The 20,082-nt window shown below is 44.3% G+C and overlaps 1 protein-coding gene across 1 annotated transcript in view; it reads left to right on the forward strand.

Moving 5' to 3' along the window:
• Nucleotides 1–19,553, forward strand: part of CACNA1A (calcium voltage-gated channel subunit alpha1 A) — a 204,225-nt gene extending 184,672 nt beyond the window's left edge. Inside the window, exons 45-47 of the mRNA XM_044282909.1 lie at nt 13,285–13,483; nt 14,517–14,737; nt 19,020–19,553. Of these exons, the coding sequence (XP_044138844.1) occupies nt 13,285–13,483; nt 14,517–14,737; nt 19,020–19,553 (954 nt within the window). The remainder of the gene's footprint in view (nt 1–13,284; nt 13,484–14,516; nt 14,738–19,019) is intronic.
• The last annotated feature ends 529 nt before the right edge of the window (nt 19,554–20,082 follow it).

The raw sequence follows: 20,082 nt of genomic DNA on the forward strand, positions 1-20,082 counted from the left end.
GGTCATTAATCATACTGGGGCAGTAATGAGGGCCATTAATTATACTGGTGGCACTGATGGGGGCATTAATCATACTGTAGGGCAATAATGGGGGCATTAATGATACTGGGGAGGAGCAGTTTAATGTCAGTACTGCTAATATAAAAACTGAACAGCGGCAATACACAAGTCTGACAGATAACCGTGACTCACCTAACTGGGCTGACTGGAATAGCATCAGCTCAATGGTCTTGTAAGAGCCCGTGCACACAGGGGGTACAGATCTGCACCTCCTTGTGCCTGTGATTTCATACAGAGGCAGGTGGACATGTTTCTAGTAGATTTACTGCATCCATCACATGACATATTTTGGAGGTAGTAGTTCGGCTTCTAGTGGAGAATGTGGTTCCGTACAGAAGGGCTGTAGAACTCATTCATAGATAGGGACACTTTACTAATCCTGTAGATGGCGTAACCTTAGACTGACGGTCTAGACCTCCGCAGGGGCTCAGGCTGGATGATGAATGTGCTGCAGACACTTTTCTCTGACTCCATATCAACCATTGATTATCTTACTTTAAAACAGAATTTTACTCCAAAACGATAGCTTATCTTATGCCACGCCCCTTTCCCCATGAAGCTCCTCCCCTTTGAGCTAAGCCCTGTCCCCTTGTTGAACAAGGCTTACAAAGGATTCTGTGTGCAGACACATTAGTAGATCTGGTCCTGATGTGCAGCCTCCATGCACGTGGCTTTGCCATATGCATGGATCCTAAGGGCTCGTGCACACGATCTTTGGTGTTTTCGTCGCCCGCAAATTGCGGATCCGCAAAACACGGATACCAGCCATGTCTGTTGCGCATTTAGTGGAACAGAACAGCAAGTCATCTATAGAACAGTCCTATCCTTGTCTGTAAAATGACACAAGAATAGGACATGTTCTATATTTTTGCAGGGGCCGCAGAACGGACATACAACGGCAGACACTGTGTGCTGTCAGCATCATTTGCGGCCCCAATTGAAGTGAATGGGTCCACATCAAACCCACAAAAAGTGCAGATGAGAAGAAGTCAAAAACCATGGTCGTGTGCATGAACTCTAAGGCCTCTTTCACACGATAAGATGCGGGTGCGTTGCGGTAAAATGCGCAATTTTTCCATGCGAGTGCAAAGCGTTTTAATGCGTTTTGCACCCGCGTGAGAAAAATCACCATGTTTGGTACCCAGACCCAAACCCGGACTTCATCACTGAAGTTCAGGTTTGGGATCGGTGTTCTGTAGATTGTATTATTTTCCCTTATAACATGGTTATAAGGGAAGATAATAGCATTCTTAATACAGAATGCAAAGTAAATTAAGGATGGAGGGGTTAAAAAAAAAAAAAAAAGTTAACTTACCTGCTCCATAGCTGCCGGTCTCTGTTCTATCTTACGGACCTGGCAAAAGACTTGTGGTGACGTCAATGTGCTCATCACATGGTTCATCTCCATGGTGAGGGACCATGTGATTGGACCATGTGATGTGACGTCAGCACAGGTCCTTAGCCGGCAGCTCAACATTACATAAGAAGACGGAGATCCGCAACTACGCGATCAGGTGGACTCGGTGAGTTAATTTTTTTTATTTTTTTTAACCCCTCCATCACTATTTTACTTTGCATTCTGTATTCAGAATGCTATTATTTTCCCTTATAACCATGTTATAAGGGAAAATTATACAGATCGGGTCCCAGCCCGGTTGTCTCCTAGCAACCATGCGTGAAAATCGCACCACATCCGCACTTGCTTGTGGATGCTTGCGATTTTCACGCGGTCCTATTCACTTCTTTGGGGCCTGCGTTGCGTGAAAAACGCTGAATATAGAGCATGCTGTGATTTTCACGCAACGCACAAGTGATGCGTGAAAATCACCGCTTATGTGAACAGCCCCACAGAAATGAATGGGTCCGGATTCAGTGCGGGTGCAATGCGTTCAACTCATTTCTATGGGGCTGTGCAGATGAGCGGTGATTTTCACGCATCACTTGATTTACACATTATTACAGTTCACGTGGGGCAGAGACACACAGCATTATAAATCATTATAATGCTGTGCGGTTCTGTCACAGGAGAAGTGTCCATAATGGGAAATCACGCTCCCACATGGAGCATGTTTCCAGCAGGGTACGACCACACAGCACAGTTGTGTTGCGGTTGCGAGGCAGCCTTGCTGCAGTCAAGGACCATGTAGCCATACAGGCCACAGCTGGCTCCTGTTAAACTAATGAGGACCACACTGTTTATTCAGTCTGCATCAGTTATGCTGGTGCCATGCAGTCCTCAGTTTAACCCCTTAAGGACCCGCGCCGTACATGTACGGCAGGCTGATCGGGCAGGTGGAGGTGCTGCGCCCGCCCGATCAGCGGCAGGGGTCCGGCAGTCACTGATAGCCGGACCACCGCTGTATGCGCCGGGATCGGTGGAAACATTAACCCTTGCACTGCTGCTGTCAGAGCTGACCGCAGCACATGCAGTATCCTGCCGGGTCCAGGGTGGCCATCGAGTCCCCGCGCTGCTGTGACGGGGACCCGATGGCAGGAAAGGCAGCCCAATGCCTTCCTTAGGCATCGTGGCTGCTTTCTGTGAGAGCCTGTGAGATCCAGCCCCCTGGATGTCACAGGCAGGAAGCTGTATGAGTAATACTCACAGTATTACTCATACAGCCAATGCATTACAATACATGCAGACCACCAAAAGTTGAAGTCCCAGAGTGGGACAAAAATAAAAAGTAAAAAAACATTGCTTTCCATAATAAAAATAAATAAATAAAGTTTCAAGTAAAAACAAAAAAAAGCCCCTTTCCCAAAATAAAAAACATAAAATTGTAAAAAGAAATAGAAAAAAAATTAAAAACAGACATATTAGGTATCGCCGCGTTGACTGGCTCTAAAAAAAATATCACATGACCTAACCCCTCAGACGAACACCGTCAAAAAATAAAATAAAAACTGTGCTAAAAAACAATTTTTTTGTCACCTTACATCCCTAAAAGTGCAACACCAAGCGATCAAATCGCGTATGCCCCCAAAAATAGTACCAATCTAACCGTCACCTCATCCCACAAAAAATGATACCCTACCTAAGACAATTGCCCAAAAAATAAAAAAAACTATGGCTCTCAGACTATAGAGACACTAAAACATGATTTCTTTTTTGTTTCAAAAATGATATTATTGTGTAGAACTTAAATAAAAAAAAGTATAGATATTAGGTATCGTCACATCCGTAATGACCTGCTCTATTAAAATATCACATGACCTAACCCCTCAGGTGAACACTGTAAAAAATAATAAAATAAAAACGGTGTCAAAAAAGCTATTTTTTGTCACCTTACCTCACAAAAAGTGTAATAGCAAGTGATCGAAAACTCATATGCACCCCAAAATAGTGCCAATCAAACCATCATTTCATCCTGCAAAAATGATACCCTACCTAAGACAATCGCCCAAAAAATAAAAAAAAATATGGCTCTCAGAATATGGAGACAATTAAACATGATTTTTTTTTTGTTTATTGTGTAAAACTTAAAGGGAACCTGTCACCGGGATTTTGTGTATAGAGCTGAGGACATGGGTTGCTAGATGGCCGCTAGCACATCCGCAATACCCAGTCCCTATAGCTCTGTGTGCTTTTATTGTGTATAAAAACCGATTTTATACATATGCAACTTAACCTGAGATGAGTCAGAGCTTGAAAATATGACTCTTCTCTGGTTACACAAGTAAAATATGACTCTCTTATGTTAATTTACATATGTATCAAGTTTTTTTTTTTACACAATAAAAGCACACAGAGCTATGGGGACTGGATATTGCGGATGTGCTAGCGGCCATCTAGCAACCCATGTCCTCAGCTCTATCCCGGTGACAGGTTCTCTTTAAATAAATAAAAGTATACATATTAGGTATCGCTGCGTCCGTAAGAACCTGCTGCATCAAAATATCACATGACCTAATCCCTCAGATGAACACAAAAAAAAAGGGTGTCAAAAATTCCATTTTTTGTCACCTTACATCACAAAAAGTGTAATACCAAGCGATCAAAAAGTCATATGCACCCTAAAATGATACCAATCAAACCGTCATCTCAAATTAGCCCCTACATAAGACAGTCACCTAAAAAAAAATAAAAAAAAAATATGGCTTTCAGAATATGGAGACACTAAAGAAAATATGATTTTTTCAAAAATGCTTTATTATCTAAAACTGAAACAAACTAAGTCATATTTGGTATTGTCGCGTCCGTGACAACCTGCTCTATAAAAATACCACATGATCTAACCTGTCAGATGAATGTTGTAAATAACAAAAAATTTAAACGGTGCCAAAACAGCTACTTTTTGTTACCTTGCTTCACTAAAAGTGTAATATAGAGCAACCAAAAATCATATGTACCCTAAAATAGTACCAACAAAACTGCCACCTTATTCCGTAGTTTCCAAAATGTTTTTTTTTTTTAGTTTCTATTCTAGGGGTGCATCAGGGGTCTTCAAATGTGACATGGCAGCTTAACATTATCCCAGTGAAATCTGCCCTTCAAAAACCACATGGCGCTCCTTTCCTTCTGCGTCCTGCTGTGTGTCCGTACAGCAGTTTACGATCACAAATGGGGTGTTCTGTAAACTACAGAATCAGGGCAATAAATACTGAGTTTTGTTTGGCTGTTATGGATAAAAATGGAAAATCTGCCCAAAAAGTCTAATTCAGAAATTAAATCTCCATTTTCCATTAATTCTTGTGGAACACCCAAAGGGTTAACAAAGTTAGTAAAATCAGTTTTGAATACCTTGAGGGGTGTAGTTTCCAAAATGGGGCCATTTATGGGTGGTTTATATCAGTGTTTCCCAACCAGTGTGCCTCCAGCTGTTGCAAAACTACAACTCCCAGCATGCCCGCACAGCCAAAGGCTGTCCAGGAATGCTGGGAGTTGTAGTTTTGCAACAGCTGGAGGCACACTGGTTGGGAAACACTGGTTTATATTATGTAAGCCTTAGGCCTTAGGACACGAGCGTGTCCGGATAAGGTCCGGATGCGTTGCGGCAAACCCGCACGAGTAGGTACCCAATTGCAGTCAGTTTTAACTGCGATTGCGTTCCGTTGTTCAGTTTTTATTGCGCGGGTGCAATGTGTTTTGCACACGCGTGATAAAAAACTGACTGTGGTACCGAGACCCGAACTTCTTCTACACAGAAGTTCAGGTTTGGGTTCAAGGTTGAGTAGATTGTATTATTTCCCCTTATAACATGGTTATAAGGGAAAATAATAGCATTCTGAATACAGAATGCATAGTAAAATAGCGCTGGAGGGGTTAAAAAATAATAATAATTAACTCACCTTAATCCACTTGTTCGCGCAGCCGGCATCTCTTCTGTCTTCATTTGTGAGGAACAGGACCTTTGATGACATCACTGCGCTCATCAAATGGGCCATCACATGATCCATCACCATGGTAATGGATGTGATGAGCGTAGTGACGTCATTAACGGTCCTTTTCCTCACAGATGAAGACAGAAGAGCTGCCGGCTGCGCGAACAAGTGGATTAATGTGAGTTAAATAATTTTTTTAATTTTTTTAACCCCTCCAGCGCTATTGTACTATGCCTTCTATATTCAGAATGCTGTTATTCTCCCTTATAACCATGTTATATAATCGTCTCCTAGCAACCGTGCGTGAAAATCGCACCGCATCCGCACTTGTTTGCGGATGCTTCCGATTTTCAAGCAGCCCTATTCACTTCTATGGGGCCTGCGTTGCGTGAAAAACGCACAAAATAGAGCATGCTGCGATTTTCACGCAACGCACAAGTGATGCGTGAAAATCACCGCTCGTGTGCACAGCCCCATAGAAATGAATGGGTCAGGATTCAGTGCGGGTGCAAAGCGTTCAACTCACGCATCGCATCCGCGCGGAAAACTCGCCCGTGTGAAAGGGGCCTTACAAAGCCACTTCAGACCTGAACTGGTCCTGAAAAAGTGGGTTTTTGAAATTTCAAAAACTCCCCAAAAAATAAAATATCATTCCCAAAATGATCCAAACATGAAGTAGACATATGGGGAATGTAAAGTAATAACAATTTTAGAAGTTATCACTATCTGTTTTAAAAGCAGAGAAATAGAAATTTTGAAAATTGCTAATTTTTTAAAAATTTGGGTAAATTTTGTATTTTTTTTTATAAATAAAAATGAAATATTTTGACTCAAATTTACCAGTGTCATGAAGTACAATATGTGACGAGAAAGCAGTCTCAGAATGGACTGGATAAGTCAAAGCTTTTTAAAGTTATCACCACATAAAGTGACACTGGTCAGATTTGCAAAAAATGGCCTGGTCCTTAAGGTGAAAAATGTCTGGGTCCTGAAAGGGTTAATTAGAGCCCGTTGCAGCCCACATAGCCACGCGGTACTCGACTGCAGCGCAGGAAAATCCCAACTGTGCTGTCGGGTGGTCCCCTGACTGAGGTTCTGAAGTGTGTGGAAAGCGTTTACTTGTTCAGGTAAAACCCTGGAAGAAGTGGAAGGTTTCCTGAAGGGATTAGTATTTGTAAATAACGGAGAGGTCTCATTGTTCCTGTCAGTGAATCGTGGACGTGTATTGTCCGTGGTCTCCACTGATCACTGACGTATTCATTGACACATCAGTGGACCGTGGGTCTATGATGACACCACAAAAGCATGCGCTATTTTTGTTGATTACGGATCCCTCATGCACTCTATGGATCCGTGAAAACCACTGACGGATGCCATTGATAGGAGAAGCTCTGGAGACTAGTTTTCAGCCTAGCACTGTCCGCGGAATATGGATTACACACATATGGCAAAAAAACGGACACACGGCCAAACACGAATTCTTCATGGGCATCTTCACAGATGTACTGCTGACCATCTTGTCACAGATGTCATTATAGACACGAGGCCTTAGGAAGTGGTGACGGGAATGATTAAGGCTACTTTCACATTAGCGTTATAGTTTTCCGGTATTGAGATCCGTCATAGGGTCTCAATACCGGAAAAAAAACGCTTCAGTTTTGTACCCATTCATCGTCAAAGGGAACAAAACTGAACTGAACTGAACAGAACTAAATGCTCCAAAATGCATTGCGTTCCGTTTAGTTGCGTTCCTAGACCGGAGAGCAAACCGCAACATGTTGTATTTTGATTTCCTTCCTGCCACAATCTGACACAATAGAAAACGGATCCGTCCCCCATTGACTTTCAGTGGAGTTCATGACGGATCCGTCTCGGCTATGTTACAGATAATACAACGGGATCTGTTCATGACGGATGCAGACGGTTGTATTATCAGAACGGAAGCGTTTTTGCGGAACCCTGCCGGATCCAGTAAAAACGCTAGTGTGAAAGTAGCCTTAATCTGCTGGAGTTTCTCGCTTTGTCGGCGCTAATTTGCAGATTGTGGCTGATCTAATATAAGAAGGAACCGGCATAACAAGTTCAGGAGCACCGGTATTTGAGATCCCCCCCGCCAATTACTAGGATTAACGTGGTGAACAGAGAGACGGAGTGAACTGTCATCAGAAATGTGATGGAGTTATCTAGACATGAACGTCTGACCCAGAGGAAGCACAAGGACGGCATCTTGTGGGCCTAGGCTCTGACTAGCGGAGTACATAGAGAAGTAAGGGCCCCATAACAAGGATCAACCACAGGGGGACACAGGGCAGAAGGGTTTCCGCCTAAACTCCTTTCAATGATCCTTGGGCCATTATCCCACTGCCTCGTTTGCTAAAAGCTGTTTCATTAGAGGGAAGAGTCCGGACCAAGTTTTACCCCCAGTAGAAGAGGAGAGGATCCCAACTGGGCCCCATAGCAGTCACATGGTCTGCCGCTATGGTAGTTATACCGCCCCTGCAGAACCACATACCACAGTGCAGCACAATATACAGCCCCTGCAGAACCACATACCACAGTGCAGCACAATATACCGCCCCTGCAGAACCAAATACCACAGTGCAGCACAATATACTGCCCCTGCAGAACCACATACCACAGTGCAGCACAATATACCGCCCCTGCAGAACCACATACCACAGTGCAGCACAATATACCGCCCCTGCAGAACCAAATACCACAGTGCAGCACAATATACCGCCCCTGCAGAACCAAATACCACAGTGCAGCACAATATACTGCCCCATCAGAACCAAATACCACAGTGCAGCACAATATACTGCCCCAGCAGAAACAAGTACCATAGTGCAGCACAATATACCGCCCCAGCAAAACCAGATACCACAGTGCAGCACAATATACTGCCCCAGCAGAACCAAATACCACAGTGCAGCACAATATACTGCCCCTGCAGAACCAGACACCACAGTGCAGCACAATATACCGCCCCTGCAGAACCAAATACCACAGTGCAGCACAATATACTGCCCCTGCAGAACCAGACACCACAGTGCAGCACAATATACTGCCCCTGCAGAACCACATACCACAGTGCAGCACAATATACTGCCCCTGCAGAACAACATACCACAGTGCAGCACAATATACTGCCCCAGCAGAACCAAATACCACAGTGCAGCACAATATACCGCCCCAGCAGAACCAGACGCCACAGTGCAGCACAATATACCGCCCCTGCAGAACCACATACCACAGTGCAGCACAATATACTGGCCCAGCAGAACCACATACCACAGTGCAGCACAATATACCGCCCCTGCAGAACCACATACCACAGTGCAGCACAATATACTGACCCTGCAGAACCACATACCACAGTGCAGCACAATATACTGACCCTGCAGAACCACATACCACAGTGCAGCACAATATACTGCCCCAGCAGAACCACATACCACAGTGCAGCACAATATACTGCCCCAGCAGAACCAAATACTACACTGCAGCACAATATACCGCCCCTGCAGAACCACATACCACAGTGCAGCACAATATACTGCCCCAGCAGAACCAAATACTACACTGCAGCACAATATACTGCCCCAGCAGAACCAGACACCACAGTGCAGCACAATATACTGCCCCAGCAGAACCAAATACCACAGTGCAGCAGAAAATACTTCACCACAGTATCCAACTGTATGATGGTACTGAGGATGGTGATACAGTTGAATTCAGAAGGGCACCTGTGGCCGTTAATTAATGCTTAGAGCATCAGATTGTTTTGTACCCAGCGGCCATGCCATGAGGAGGGTTCGGGCGACCCCCTGGGAATCAGCCCACTGGGAAGTTTCCCTGAAGGGTCTATGGTCAGTCCACCCTGGGGGCCCACGAACTTATAAGAGTGGTATACCACTTCAAGCAAAAATATCTTGCAGATCACTTTTGATAGGGTGCTAGAATCTGTTGTTTTTTTTTATACTGCTTTTAGATAACCTATTATTCCCTATTGATAACACATATACAGGTTGCACTACGTTTTTTTTTCCAGCTGAGTAAATATACTCCTTTTAGCATTTCCGATGGGGAGTACAAAATTAGACCCTAGGGGGATGGAGGGGGCTCAGAGCCTGGGGTTAATAAGACCCTTGGTAAGGTACAGACACACAAGGGACAGGAGCGTGCAGCATTATAATGATTCATAATGCTGTGTGTCCCTGTGAGACCTGGAATCTATGGTATTACTCTCACAGCATTATGTCAGTATAATTCAGTGGATTCCAGGACTCTCAGGGTTACACAGTATTATACATCAGCAGTGTTTAATTTTTTGTATTTCTGGGGTCGCAGCAACTTGTCAACCATGCTTCGACCCCATTCAGTTTAATGGCTGCACTGCTACACAGTGATTTTTGTGTAGCCGCATCCTTAAGGTTGGTTCACATCACATTTTTCCCATCCTTTTAACGTATACAAAAAACGTATACATTTTTTTATCATTGTAAAAAAAGGATCCTTTTTTTTACCGGACTGTGCAGGATTCAAGAAGGTGGTGTGCTGCGTTTTTGTATCCTTTTTTTTGTAATGTATACATCAAACGGAGGCATAAAGCGTGCTGTGTAGCCAACCGTCTTGCCTGGTCTATTCATGTATTACATATATTTGAATGGCCTCCATGCAATACTACATTTGTACTGTCTTGGTCGAGTAACCAAGTAGTACCAAGTAGTTGCTCTGACTTAGGCCTCATGCACACGGCCGTTGTGCGGCCGTTCCGTGTATTGGGGACCGCAATTTGCTGTTCCCAACAAGTTCAATTTTTTTTGTGGTGCGGAGACATGATGAGAAACAACCACGGAAGCACTCCGAAGTGCTTCTGTGGGGTTCCGCACCGCAGCTCCGGATTACGGACTCATTCAAGTCAAGGTCAAGTTTGTGCAATCTGATAAACAGTTCAAGGTCAGAAGTCGGCACATGGGCAGACAACAGTAGAATAGCACACCTTTGTTGCAGGGCGCAAGTAGCCTCAAACCTATTGCTCAGGCATCTTCCTACAAGGAAGGGTGCCCTAACTACCCCAAGTTGGCCAGCCATTGGCTGGTGAAGATTAGGGTGGGTGGAGCCTGTGTGGGGGAACAGATCTACTCCAGGGACTAGGCCTGCTGGAAATCAGGGGAGAAGGACTGGCTGGTTCACTGCTGCCAGAGCCGCGGAGGCGGCGGACCTACCGCTATAACACTGCCTGATAATAGTCCCATGTAAACGAAACATGGCAATGTGTCAGATTTTCCCACCAATACATTCACCTCTTTTTGATTCCATATTCCTACAAAAAATCTGGGACACATGAAAGCAAAATTATATTATTAAGACATACCTGGAATAATTTTAATGCCAAATTCCAGAACTATTAAAGGAGTTGTCTCATCATGGACAATGAGGGCATATCGCTAGGATATGCCCCCGTTGTCCAAGCCGGTTCCCCATATAAGTGAACGGGAGCGTACCGCGCATGCGCAGCCCCCGCTCCCATTCATTTCTATGGGGCCGACGGAAATAGCCGAGCCAGTGGCCCCATAGAAAAGGAATGAAGGACGGCTGCGCATGCGCAGTGCGCCCTCCTTCACTAGCGGGGCTCCGTTTGTTGGTCGCCTTGCTCGCACCTGCCTCCTTCACTAGCAGGGCTCCGTTTGTTGGTCGCCTTGCTCGCACCTGCCTCCTTCACTAGCCGGGCTCCGTTTGTTGGTCGCCTTGCTCGCACCTGCCTCCTTCACTAGCCGGGCTCCGTTTGTTGGTCGCCTTGCTCGCACCTGCCTCCTTCACTAGCCGGGCTCCGTTTGTTGGTCGCCTTGCTCGCACCTGCCTCCTTCACTAGCGGGGCTCCGTTTGTTGGTCGCCTTGCTCGCACCTGCCTCCTTCACTAGCCGGGCTCCGTTTGTTGGTCGTCTTGCTCGCACCTGCCTCCTTCACTAGCCGGGCTCCGTTTGTTGGTCGCCTTGCTCGCACCTGCCTTTTGAGCTTTGCTCATAAATTTTCAATAGGATTGAGATCAGGGCTTTGTGATGGCCGCTCCAACACATTTACTTTGTTATCCTTAAAGGGTAACTGTCATATTTATTTTTATTTGCTAGTTTATTAGAGCTAGGCCTGTATACCTGAGTCAGTCTGTCAGTGATTGTCCAAAGATCTGTAATTACCCTATAATAACAGCTTTCATTAATGTCCTCTGTCCCTTTCCACTGCTCCCGTAAAAGACCGTTGCTATGGCTTGTCTGTCTCTGGCTAAGAAGACAGGAAGACAGAGGGGCGGTCCTTCACACTGCTTGCCTGCATTAGGCTTCAGAGTGAGGAGGCGTGTCTCTCAGTAATCCAATCTGATTGGCTGGCAGGAAGCTGCTGGCTACAGCAAGTGTGTATGGGAAGTGAGAGAAAGCAGTTTTGGCCTCAGAGAACTGGCAGCGGAGCCATCTTGAGAAGGTCCTCATATTGTAAATGTTTAAACAGCCATAACTAAGGGAAAAACTCAAGGAAAACAGTGGTATGTGAAGAAACTAAAGATTGCTTTATGCATTATGCTGCTGCAGCAGTAACATATGCTAAAATGTATTATTTTTATGAAAACATGACAGTTACACTTTAAGCCCGTATGCTTCGGGTCATTGTCCATTTGGAAGACCCTCTTCTGCCAAAGCTTTAACTTCCTGGCTAATGTCTTGAGATGTTGCTTCAGTATTTCCACAAATTCTTCTTTCCTCATATTTTGTGAAGTGCACCAGTCCCTCCGGCAGCAAAACAACCCCGCAACATGATGCTGCCACCCCCGTGTTTCACAGTTGGGATGGTGTTCTTAGGCTTCCAAGCTTCTCCCTTTTTCCTCCAAACGTAATGATGGTCATTATGGCTAAAATTTTCGTTTCGTCAGACCACAGGACATGTCTCCAAAAATGTAGGCCTTTGTTCCTGTGTGCATTTGCAAACATTACTCTGGCTTTTTTATGTTTCCTTTGGAGTAATGGCTTCTTCCTGGCAGAGTGGCCTTTCAGCCCATGTTGATACAGTACTCGTTTCTTGGGTTGATATGCACATGTCGTACCACAACACTTTCATCTCTGGGACACAGAACCGGTCTCCTTCCTGAGCGGTATGATGGCCGGACATTCCCATCTTGGTTGTACTTGTGTATAATTGTTTGTACAGCTGAACGAGGCACCTTCAGGTATCTTGAAATTGCCCCCTAGGTTGAGCCAGACTTGTGCAAGTCCACAATTCTCTTCCTGATATCTTGGCTCATTTCTTTAGACTTTCCCATGATGCTGCACAGAGAAGCAGTGTGTTTCAGGGGTGCATTTAAATACATCCACAGGTGTCTCTAATTAACTCAGATGTCGCCAACAAACCTAACAGAAGCTTCCAAACACATGACATCCTCATGGGCAGTCCAGAACACATGACATCCTCATGGGCAGTCCAGAATAGTTTAAAGGCATAGTAGTCTTAGTGTATGTAAACTTTTGATATTGCAGAAAGTAATAAAAATGCCTTAATGCCTTAAAACATGCTCTCTCTCATTATTCTGGCATTTGGCAAATATAATAATAATTATGGTAATCCTAATTGACCAAAAACAGGAAAGGTTTATTCTGATTTCTTGTCAGATATTGAGAAAAACATGCATATGTGTCTTTTTATATATTGTATGTAAACTTCTGGTTTCTATATATATATATATATGGAGAGGAGCTGCAGTAACAGACACAACCAGTCAAGAGTGGCGCATGACAACTCTTTTTTATACTTAGCATGGAAAACAATATTGTTATTTCTTCACACAAAATGTATCTTATTACTGCCTGACTTTTGTAAGGTATTAGTGGAAGCTTACAATTACTTTATAATTTGCAGACTATCACTGATGGAAGCCCAATGAAACGCTCCACTTCCATGCTTGGTCATTCTCGGTCGAAAGGCATCAGACTAAATGAATACTCATTAGAGCGAGTCACCCCCGATGAAGGCCCCCGCCACGGACACCAGCGCAGAAGAGAGCGTGGACATCGGGTGTCTGAGCGCTCATTAACTCGCTATGTAGATTTGGAATCAGGTTAGTAAATCTCCTCTGCTTTAATAGCTGTTTTCTTACCCTTTTCTGGGGTTTTATAAACATAATATAGTGCGTCACCAGCTTTTCTGGTATCCTTATTGGCTAACATGTACATATTTGAGTGGTCATGCATAGTAAGATACCTGACCGGTGCCAAATAAGCGGTTGTGTTAATTTTTCAAAGTTATTTTCAAACTTTTTACCTTGTGTGTAAAGACACCTTTAGAGACAGCAACAGGGAGAGGGAGGAAGTTGTACAAAGCAGATCAAAGAGTGGAGAGGGGGGAAAGCATCTGCGTCTTCATAGAGGGCAAATTACACAGGCTGTACTGAATTAGAGTATAGATTATTTGAACTAGGCCAGGCAGACCACAATGAGGAGGAGTACAGAAGTCAGCTACCTCCATTAGTCCCATACAGCAGCATGCTCTACCACCGTTCCATTCAAACCCCTTCTTCCAGGAGAAGCTATTTAAATGGAATCTGCAGAATGTGAATTGTTTGTGGGGATTTTCAGTGGAGAATTCACCCTTGGAAATGCAAAGGGTAAAATCCGGGGCAAAATCTGCCATAAAATATGCTTGTAACACATGAGGATCTCCACCGCCTATTTCAGCTTTTGCAATGGGGAGGGGGAAATCCACAACTGTTTCCTACAGGAAAATCAGCTTTTTTGCTGTGGTCTTGGTGCGTTTTTTGCTGTATTTTCAGCCAGGTGTGGACATACCCTTATACAAGTGATAACTCACACAAGGGGATGCCCTTCTGACAGTAGGCGGCACAGTGGATAGCACTGAGAGGCAGATGGATCCTTACATGGAGAAATGACCATATATCAATCTGCTCAGCTCCTTCTGCCTTATAACTTGCTGTCCGCACTGCATTTCTTGGTGACAGGTTCTCTTTAAGGATATAAGATTGGGAGTTTTTCAGGGGTAAGGGCAATTGTGTATGAATAGAAATGCTTGGTTTTCAGGTCTCTAAACATGAGCTACATGTAACCGAATTTCTCTTCACCTGATAACACCTGTAGGTCTTGGTACAGAGCTCAGCACCACAACACAGTCAGGTGACCTGCCTTCAGAAGAACGAGGACGAACCCGAGACAGAAAGCATCACCACCACCACCACCATCACCACCACCACCATCACCACCACCCTGGATCAGATAGAGAACGTCTAGATTATGGGAGACCAAGTTCTCGTTCACCAAGTATGGGTCGAGAGGGTCGAGACTATGCTCCACACAGACAGGTGGGTTCTTCCTTCAATGATATATAACCAGGGAGTGAAGGCAGACTGAGTAAGCAAAACTATAAAGGGGAGGGAGAGCAGGGCAGCATGGAAACACAGCCTTTGGAGACCCGAACAGTTATAGGACTAATGAAAAACAAGCTACTAATAACATTTAAATGTACAGTGAAACCTTAGGGTGTGAGAAGATCTGCCCTATATCTAGACCAGATTTATGTTTCATCACATAGCATATACAGTGGCATGCAAAAGTTTGGGCAACCCTGGTCAAAATGACTGTTAGGCTACTTTCACACTAGCGTTCGATCGGATCCGATCATAATAATGCAGACGGAGGCTCCGTTCAGAACGGATCCGTCTGCATTATTTTAGCATATAACAGCTAAGTGTGAAAATAGCCTCGTACGGATCCGTCCAGACTTTCAATGTAAAGTCAATGGGGGACGGATCCGCCTGAAGATTGAGCCATATTGTGGCATCTTCAAACGGATCCGTCCCCATTGACTTACATTGTAAGTCTGGACAGATCCGCACGGATCCGCACGGCCAGGCGGACACCCGAACGCTGCAAGCAGCGTTCAGCTGTCCGCCTGTCCGTGCGGAGGCGAGCGGAGCGGAGGCTGAATGCCGCCAGACTGATGCAGTCTGAGCGGATCCGCTCCATTCAGACTGCATCAGGGCTGGACGGAGGCGTTCGGGTCCGCTCGTGAGCCCCTTCAAACGGAGCTCACGAGCGGACCGACGAACGCTAGTGTGAAAGTAGCCTTACTGAGAACAGTTTAGCAAGTTGAAGATGAAATGATCTCCAAAAGGCAGAACGTTAAAGATTACACATTCCCTTGTATGTTAAGCAAAATCAATTTTTTTATTTTCATATTTTACATTTTCAAAATAGCAAAAAAGGAAAAGGACACAAAGCATACCCTGCATGGTTAGTACCTAGTAGGGCAACCCCTTTGGCAAGTATGATTGATCCTCTCCCATACTTAATGGATTGACAGGTGTTCTTTTCATGAAAATCGGTGCCCTTTTTTCTCCAAATATACCTTTGCTCGTAGTGGCCAAAGAGTTCTATTTTAACCTCATGGATCCACAGGACTTGTTTCCAAAATGCATCAGGCTTGTTTAGATGTTCTTTTGCAAACTTCTGACGCTGAATTTTGTGGTGAGGATGCAGGAGAGGTTTTCTTCTGATGACTCTTCCATGAAAGCCATATTTGTGCAGGTGTCACTGAACAGTAGAACAATGTACCACAACTCCAGAGTCTGCAAAATCTTCCTAAAGGTATTTTGCAGTCAAGCGGGGGTTCTGATTTGCCTTTCTAGAATTTATACGAGCAGCTGTCTCTGAAATTGACAATCTCTTGATTTCCACTGTTCCTGTTACCTACCATTTCTTAATTACATTTCAAATTGAGGAAATGGCAACCTGTAAAGGCTTTGCTATCTTCTTATAGCCTTCTCCTGCTTTGTGGGCCTCAACTTTTTACCATAGCTGTGTTAGACAGCTGCTTAGAAGAACTCATGGCTACTGTCTTTGGGACAAGGTTAGAGGAGTCTGGGTATTTATAAAGCTTTGAAATTTGGATCACTTGGCCTTTCCTAACGATTATTGTGAACAAGCCTTAACCCTAACAGGCTATTTAAGGTCTAAGACCTCGGTCATCTGAGCGCTCAAATCTCCTTGGGTTGCCATACTTTTGCAAGGTCCTCCTTTCCTTTTTTCCACACTAAAATTGTACGAAACCAAAATAATACACTGATATTGTTTAAAATGTTGAAAGGTGTGTTTCATCTTATCTTTCTGCCTTTTGGAGATCATTTCATCTTCAACTTGCTTACCTGTTTAGAGTAACAGTAATTTTGACCAGCGGTGCCCAAACTTTTGCATGCCACTGTATACTAGCCATCATCTCTGAGAAGACCACATTTCAATGCGATTTTGAGTATGTTATTTTTTTTATTAGGAAAAAAGTAGTTTCTCAATAGGGAGTTTCGATCTTTGCAGCAGCTCACCACCGGTCCACAGACAGCAGTCCCCCCATGACTATGACATCCATATGGTATTTGGAATCCGGCTGGATGAATATCAGTGCACACATCTCTTTCAGGACAGTTGCAATAATGCCATTTTTAGGCTACTTCTGGGCATTTTTTCTTAATAAAATATTTGGCTTTTAGGCGTATTCCAGTGCAAAGGGCTTATTACAACTTCCTCCCTTCTGTCAGCCATATTAAAAGGGTCACATAGCACACATCCTCGTAGCCCTGGATACTAAGAAACAGGACACACTCTGTTTTAAATGGCTCAGGATAGGTCAACAGTAGAAATAACTTGGACAATCCCTTTAACAAATTACCTAATTAAAAAATGATCCTATTGACACAATATTAGTAGCTTGTATTTTATAAGTACTTGAACATACTGTCCTTGTATCCTAAGGCTTGTTACTGATAGTTCATAACTTTCAATGAACTATCCTTAGGAATCAGATTGTTGGGGGTTTGACTCCCAGCATCCCCACTTCTACGTGAGCAGTGCTGTAGTAACCAGACATGACCACTATACAGTATATGGAGCTGTGGAGTTCAAGTGTCCGGTTCTGCCTCGGGGGGCTACCAGGAGTCGGACCACCGCCAATCTGATACTGATGACCTGGAATACCAGAATTAAGTTGAGTTCTGCATTAAAGAGTATCTGTCACCAATATTCTTTGTTTCCTGTACTAAGAGAATGCCATGTCTTCATATAACTCACACTCTGATCCTCCTTAAATTTCCTCAAAATAGCTGCTCATGAATATTCATGATGGTAAGTTTACATACTGGAGTTTTTTGTCGCAACGAAAAAGCATTGTATAAAACGCAACGTGTAAATCTGGCCTTAGAGGTTCTGCTCGTCTTACAGTACTTCATTTAGCAGTTATATGAGCTCTTCCTTGTAATGGTCTCTTTACACGGGCTGTCAAAGCAAGCAATAATTAGGAACAAACGGTTTGTTCCTGATAATTGCCTGGCATTCACATGGAGTAAGCATCGGGATGCGTGATCGCTCATTCCATTTTTCTGGGCGGCAGATTGCTATTTAGATGGTACGATCTGCTGCCCGGAAACGATGACTTAGGTGACCACACCAACAATGCCTTTGACACCTTTAGGCAGGGCAACTATTGGAAAGCAGCGTTTCTAGGAACGCTCCTTCCCGATAATTGCCCTGATCGCTGGTCTTTACAGTCAAGCAAGTTGGTTACTGAAGCTCCGGCATGTAGTATCATTCAGAGGTAGATCCATGGGCTCCTAAGTCACATTTTCTGATATACTACTCAAAGAGGCTCTCACTTGATTCCTCCTATGAGACTATATTATCATATTGATTGGAAGGGTGACAGATGCTCTTTAATAGAACAGAGGAGGAATGAACAGGGTAATCCGGTAATGTTAGAAGATGTATTATAAGTCACCCCATCCCTCTATCCTCTCTCCATCCTTACTCTCTTAACTCCTTGCATTTGTGATATTTATTCTGTGGCTGGAGGGGCTCTACTGTGATAGCCCCTCTTTTCATCACTCCTCCTTTCCAAAGTTGCCCTTTCTTTGCCTGCTTGCCCCTTTCCACCCCTTGCTGGGGTATCAGCTTCCCATACTGTCACATTTTTCTTGCTGCTCATGTATTTTTAAAGGGAATGCAGTTGTTTGTGGGTATACAGTGAGAAGTGGTGAAGGTGGAGAAGGTCTGGTAGTAGTGGGCTTTATCTGTCTTTTGGTTGCCTACTCTCACTTTGGTTGGATCTTCTGTCTCTTTACCCCTTGCTTATTTTGCTCAATCTGCTTGTTGCTGCACAAAAACTTACAGAAAATCCATCTTTTTTCCACTTTTTCTGTTATTTTTTTTTTATTTCCTTGTTGCTGTGGCACCCTTTCCCCGTCCCCTCTGAACCCCGTCATAAACCTTCTGTGTACATGTGAGGGCACCTCTCTCCTCTTCTTGCTGATTCCTTAACCCACCTCCTGCATCCTTGTCCTCTGTTCATTATTCTGCTCTGTCATTCATCCCATCTGTGTTACTCTGTGTAATCGTGGACATATCCTTTCCTTCAACGTGTTCCTTTCATCCACTTCATTCTGTACATCATCGATATACCCTGACATCACAATGTTTCTGGTTCTCCATTCTTTTCTTTCTCTCCAACCTCTTGTGTCTTGTATCCGTCCCACCTGGTGTGTCTCCTTTTCGTGTTTTCTCTTGCTCTTGAATTCCCATTTTGTTTGGATTTTTGTGTAGGGCAGTAGTTCAGTGGATGGCAGCCCCGTGCCCTCAACCTCTGGGGCCAGCACACCCCGCAGAGGAAGGCGTCAGCTGCCCCAGCTTCCCCAAACCCCCAGGCCACGCATTACCTACTCCCCTGTGGTTCGCCGACCTGCCAGCATCTGCCCCTCACAGCAACAGCAGCAGCTGTCCCCCTGCAGAGTGACAACACCTCTCCCAAGAAGATACCCTCAGAATGACAGCCACGTGGGCAGCAACGAAAGACAAGCCACTCATAACAGTTCTCCCCGATCACATCGTCAAACCAGGGGACACTGCTCTGATGCCCCTCGCGCTGGATGCAGGCACAGTGGTCCTTACCGGGATTCCTCCTATGAAGGACCCCACCCCTGTGACCAGCGCACCTCCAGGACTGCTGACCCCGGGGGGGCACTTCCCCTCTCGCCACATGGGCGCAGGCTGCCCAACGGCTATTCCCATGGGACCCCGCGACCCACTAAGTCTCGTCACGAACGTTACAGTGAGAGTGAGGAGGACGACTGGTGCTAAAAATATATATATATACACATATATATATATAATTCATAAAAATGAACTTCAATCTAGCAGGGAAATCAAAGACACATCTGCAAAAAGGAATAAGACGGGGGAGGAAATATGTTGCCCAAAACATTCGAAATCGCCACCAAAAAGAAAATCCTTTTATTCCTTTCCACATTTTTGGTAAAAGGAAGGACACCCTTGCAGCATGTTTTTTTATAATTCCAAACATTTCGAAAGGGCATCTGTATTTTCGAAGAGAGTAGATGACACTCAGGAGGATAAAGCAACAAGTTTACCACCAAATCCCCCCTCCCTGCTCTCTGAGCTATCCCAATATCACCTTTCAGAAACATTTTCCATTGGTCAATTCTTCCCAGAAGTAAAAAAAAAAAACAAACGCAAAAAAAGCGTGAAAAGTTTCTAAAGAAAAAAAAAGCTGCAGAGAACTTTTGGAAAATGTACAAAAAGTTATTATTTTTTTCTCAATTTGTATTGATGAGTTTTATCATCCAGAGGATTGGATATATATGTGTGC

The sequence above is a fragment of the Bufo gargarizans genome, chromosome 2 (genome assembly GCF_014858855.1).
Source record: "Bufo gargarizans isolate SCDJY-AF-19 chromosome 2, ASM1485885v1, whole genome shotgun sequence".
Classification (NCBI taxonomy): Eukaryota; Metazoa; Chordata; class Amphibia; order Anura; family Bufonidae; genus Bufo; species Bufo gargarizans.